Source organism: Atta cephalotes, assembly GCF_000143395.1.
Source record: "Atta cephalotes unplaced genomic scaffold scaffold00001, whole genome shotgun sequence".
Classification (NCBI taxonomy): Eukaryota; Metazoa; Arthropoda; class Insecta; order Hymenoptera; family Formicidae; genus Atta; species Atta cephalotes.
In genome coordinates this window covers 11,459,499-11,464,650 of record NW_012130065.1, presented here as the reverse complement: position 1 = coordinate 11,464,650, position 5,152 = coordinate 11,459,499, and the positions used below count along the sequence as shown (strand labels likewise).

Below are 5,152 nucleotides of genomic sequence, written 5' to 3'. Positions count from 1 at the left end.
CTTTTCTGGCATTGCCAACAGAACGTCAGCAATGGGGCAATATAATTTTATTGTAACAGTTATACAAATAATAATTGGTCCTACGGTCTCAGAGTATGCCTATCGGTCACATCCTCTGGTTGGGCGATATTAATCACTTAGGAGAATTAAATTTAGGATATGTATTAAACTATTGTGTTGATCTCAGATCTGATAAGAATCTCTTCGATTTGTGGATTCAAACTTCACTAATTCATTTCGTCAAATTTCGTTTTATCGAGAAAATGAAACTCTGAAGTGCCATTCACGTTATTTCCCGCTGCTAAATCGCAATCTATTCGAATCTTCATCGATCGAATGCGGGGGAAAAGATGCGTTTGAAAAGTGAGGTGAATCAAATCACCGGTAAATTTGGGAACAACGAAGCTGCCGCGACGCACGTTTAGAATTTTCTTCGATTAAATAAGATTTTCCAATCGAGAAGCGATCGTAAAAAAATAGAAAACAGACCAGAAAATCTAAGAGAATAACGTAAATGCTGTTCTCAAAGGAAAAAAAAGCACGGAGAGCATGTTTCTCTTTTGAAACTAAATTCAACGGACATTTCGTCGTGTGTCGATTCGTTATGTATTCTCATATCTCTTTTTTCCCTATTTATAATCTCTTATCCGATTCTCGACAAGATCTGTGGTAGCAAAAATTGGGGCGGGCCGATCTACCGCAAACTCAACAACGGTAGGTCGCCCTCAAGACGGCGGCACTCACAAATATCTATTTACAAAAATATACACATGAGCAACTTGCTTATCCGCTTGCGCCTGTTCTTCTCATTATTTTTCCATTAGCATCTCATGTCGTGCGCGCAAGAGGGACATTCACCTCTTCCAGGCGAAATTTATTTGCGAGTAGTAATCTCGAATATTATATTTGTCACAAATACATTTTGCCATTGTTCACCTTCTAATTTTTAACGTGCGTTTACCTCGCTTTGTTCTTCCCTCGCTTGCGTTTCATTAAATTATGCTATTGGTATATGTGTGTATACTATTATTTTTTTCTCCTTTACTTTTCAATCGCACTAGAACCTCTACTTATTTTCCCGATTAACTCTAGGTAATGTAAATAATATGTATTGGTATAATCGCATCTGTTACTGCTTTTCTTGTTTGCATATTAATTACTCTAATCTAAATTACTTCCCCCATCTATCTACAAAAAAGAGTCGTGTGCTTCGCACGCAAACGTTAAAACTATAGTTTAACTATAGTATTATCGCTTGATTCTGGTTGTTGATCCTGTTGCTCGCGTATCCCTCCATCGAAGTCATTCTAATCTTGCTCTTCTATCTCCCTTTCTTTTTCATGTTATCTCCTCACATTCGCGAATACAACTGTCATCTGTTCCCCTATACTGAAACGCGGCGCCGGCGCGCGAGATGCTTTATCTCTTTTCGCGTTATTAAATATATTCTTATCTTTATAACTATTTATATATATTTATATAGGTAATAAACTATATATATTAAATAGGTATATCCCTTATATTCATCGCACTTGAATCGCCGAAACGATACTCATGCTTCAGGTAACGTCGGCTGCGGGCGCACCGTGAAGCGAGAACACACGGGCGCTTATACGTGGCACTTCTTTCTACCCCATCAGTGGTTTTACTTCTCTTTTCTCGTATTCGGTTTTTCTTCCTAATCCCTCCTTCTTTCCTCCCTTCTTCCCCTCCCTCCAATGTCGATATCTATGCGTTAATTTACAAAAGCGGACACCTCGGAAAAAATAGACACGAGTTATCACTGCGGCTTGCTAGAAATCTAATGCACTCGCGAGCGTCTCGATATCATCTCCGCTCAACGATTCTTCATTGCGCCTCGAGAGTAAGTAACACGTGCTCTAACAAAGTGCACGAGGTTTGTTTATGCACCATGGTAAGATAAAGCGACTTCTCTCTCGATCGGTCGCTTTTCCCCTCGCCCCCTCAGGCACGCGCTTTGCAATTGACTATAAACTTGCTGCTAAATTTATATCAAGAATGCCCCTACGTCGTCCGACTAAAGGAGAATCTCACGAGCTGCTCTCGTTTTCTCTCCTTTTTCTAGATTGCTGTGACCCCCATTATCGATTCACCCGATCGTTGCACCCCCTTCCCTCCCTTCCCCGATCACCACCACTTCTTAAGAAAATAGTCCATGATTTTGCTGTATCATCGCTATCGCACCTTCTCATTTTCCACACATCGCCGGCTGTTGATGAACAAGTCACAGTGACCGACGTAACGACGCTATGCAACTACGTGTACATGGTCGGATAAGTGACCATATTTTGTGGAAGGGAGGTAACGTAGTTTGGAGTGGGTGGTCGGGGGCTATGCCACTGTGGTCAGAGAGCTCGCAATTTCTTTATACCCGCTTGAACGTAACGCACAAGCTCACGTAGCGAGCTATACGATGTCAAGGGTCCCAATCTTCGATCCAAATCGATGAAAAAGCCTGATAACGCAAAAAAATAAACCGGTCATTAAATAATTATATAAATCAAAACGAGATTCATCTGATGTGTTTTATTTTCCAATACGTACTTCTATTCTCTTCCTGTCTCGCCTGCTTTATTGCCTGGTCCCATAGGTCGTGGCCATTCATAAGTAAGCCTGAACACTGATTTTGCTTTACCATCGCATTGAAGACTTGTAATGGCACACTAATATGGCCATTGACCGGTGGTTGTTGTACCGGTGGTTGTTGTACCGGTGGTTGTTGTACCGGTGGTTGTTGTATCGGTGGTTGTTGTACCGGTGGTGGTGGTGGTTGTTGTTGTTGTTGTTGTTGTTGTTGTTGTTGTTGTTGTGCCGGATGTTGTCCACCGCTACTATATCCGGAGGAACTTTGACTACCGACGGAACCTACAGAACCAGCGGGCGATGGTGTTGGCGAAAGAGAAGGCGTGCCCTGTCCTTCCGCCTGAGCAGGTATTATCTGAGCTGCTGATTGCTGAGATTGCTGAAATACATTTTTCAAGAATTAGAACTTATTTATATCTAGGGCCGATTTATATCTAGGATAGTTATAGATCGTAATAAGATGAGGATTGTAATATGTTTGAAATAATTATCACATTGGGCAACATAATTATGATCCAATAAAAAATCACTCACCTTTTGATTGAAGTCATTGACGATCTTCTGGACCTCTTTCATTTCCTGTTTGCGCATGTTGTATAATTTGGAATACAAACGTGATTGACACCAAAGGCTAGAAAGACAAATTATAATTTTAAGACGCATTCGTCCGCTTGTACGATATTGTTTGTACGATTGAAAGAAGAGGAAATGCACTCACCTCAAGATAGCCAGCTTAGTGTGTATGCTATTCTCAGGTGAATTGTTCGATTGGCTCTTAAATTTCGACGAGATGTATCTATAAAACAAAGGAAAAAACACTTTAATTAGCAAACTCTCTCCTCTTTTTACTGCACGTGTACGCATCTTAATTAAAAATGTACTCACTTGATAAGACTAAGAGTATCTTTGTACATAGTATATGATGCTTTTTCTGTAACTGAGTCTGATTCCATCGCATCGCCTGTTAGAAGAAAATACAGAGCAGCCTCTAGATACATCATGCCTTGTGCCGTAAGATCGCTCTCTTCATCGGCATTGTGCTTTAGTCGCTTAGCTTCGGTCAGGTACTGGTCATGGTCCCTGAAATATAAATATAAATATATGCTGTTATATTAAAAAACTAATTATATGTATATATATAAAACTAATAACATATGTATTTATATTAACTATATATATATATATATAATATAATATAATATATATATATATATATATAAAGTTAAGGAAAGTTTTTTAAAAATTGATAAAAAGACCTTTCCCTATCAATATCTTCGTTAAAAATTTAAATTTTAAAAGATTTAAAGTTTGAAATCTCTATTTTCGAAGAGTTCCTATATTTTTTGAATTTATGTGAGTTTTGTAATTTTTACATATAGAAAATTACGTTAAAAAAAAATGAAAAATTTTCTTTTCACTTTGTAAGTCTGTAATACTCAAAAAAAATTTTCAACCAATTTTCAAATATCTATCGTGAAAACTTAAAGCTTTCTTTACAAAATCGATTTTTAAAAATGTTCCTACGATTTTTGTTCCTAAGTTATTCATGGATTAAATAAAAAGGAACATTCTGATTTTATTGCTCGTAATTCCGTTAAAAAAAAAAATCTTCGTGTCGCGATTAAAAATACAGATTCTTAGAGTTGAGACTCTATCAAATAATCTTTTCAAATTATCATTTTTTTTTAAATAATATGTATGGGTTTGCTAAAAGAATTTTTTTACTAACTTGTAAAGAGACTTTTTCATAAACCCGATATACATAGTTTGTTCAGAAAAGTTTACTTAAGGATATCACGCTATTCAACTTTAATTTTTATTTATTATGATAAAAAGGGATTTAATCAACATTTTACTTTAAATATAAAACTTACCTATCCTGATCTTCTAATATTTCATTTTGAGGATCGAAGTAAGAATAGTAGACGCGCTGAGCTGGGAGAGGCGGTGGCGGTAATAAACTAGTATCTGGTTTCTCGTCCCTTTCGTGATTCGTCGGTTGGATATCACTCTGCTGTACAATAATATTAAAATGTACATAAATTATTCTATCTATTTAATCTATCTATCCATCTATTCAATTTATTCATACTATATAATTATATCGTTTGAGTTAATATGATAAAAAGTTCTAAAAGATAAAAAATTTTTTAATAAAATATTAGTAAGAAAAAAATTATATTTGAGTTAAATAAATCCGAACAGATCAGAAGAATTATTATGTAAAATATATTAAAAATTAAATTGTCTAAAAATAAAATTGTATAACTTTATTAAAAAATATTATTATTTTCAAGAAAATTAGCATTAATATTAGAATATATTAGAATGCTTTCATAATATTATACATAAAATTGATATTATACTGATATATTTTTTTTATATAAGATCCTTTTTCTGGAAAAATTTATTCTTTATTTTTACATCATACTTTTTAATCATATTAATCTAAATGATATAATTATATAGCAAATATAACAGATTTATATGCATATATATATATATATATATATATATATATATATATATATATATACTACACACACAC

The 5,152-nt window shown here is 35.0% G+C and overlaps 1 protein-coding gene across 1 annotated transcript in view; it reads right to left on the bottom strand.

The window, feature by feature from the left end:
- Positions 1-2,366: 2,366 nt before the first annotated feature.
- Positions 2,367-5,152, bottom strand: part of LOC105618729 (AF4/FMR2 family member 4) — a 223,657-nt gene continuing 220,871 nt past the window's right edge. Inside the window, exons 14-20 of the mRNA XM_012200263.1 lie at positions 4,477-4,618; positions 3,490-3,685; positions 3,323-3,400; positions 3,135-3,235; positions 2,778-2,964; positions 2,566-2,693; positions 2,367-2,476 (exon numbers count right to left, since the gene is read on the bottom strand). Coding sequence (XP_012055653.1) covers positions 2,367-2,476; positions 2,566-2,693; positions 2,778-2,964; positions 3,135-3,235; positions 3,323-3,400; positions 3,490-3,685; positions 4,477-4,618 — 942 coding nt within the window. The remainder of the gene's footprint in view (positions 2,477-2,565; positions 2,694-2,777; positions 2,965-3,134; positions 3,236-3,322; positions 3,401-3,489; positions 3,686-4,476; positions 4,619-5,152) is intronic.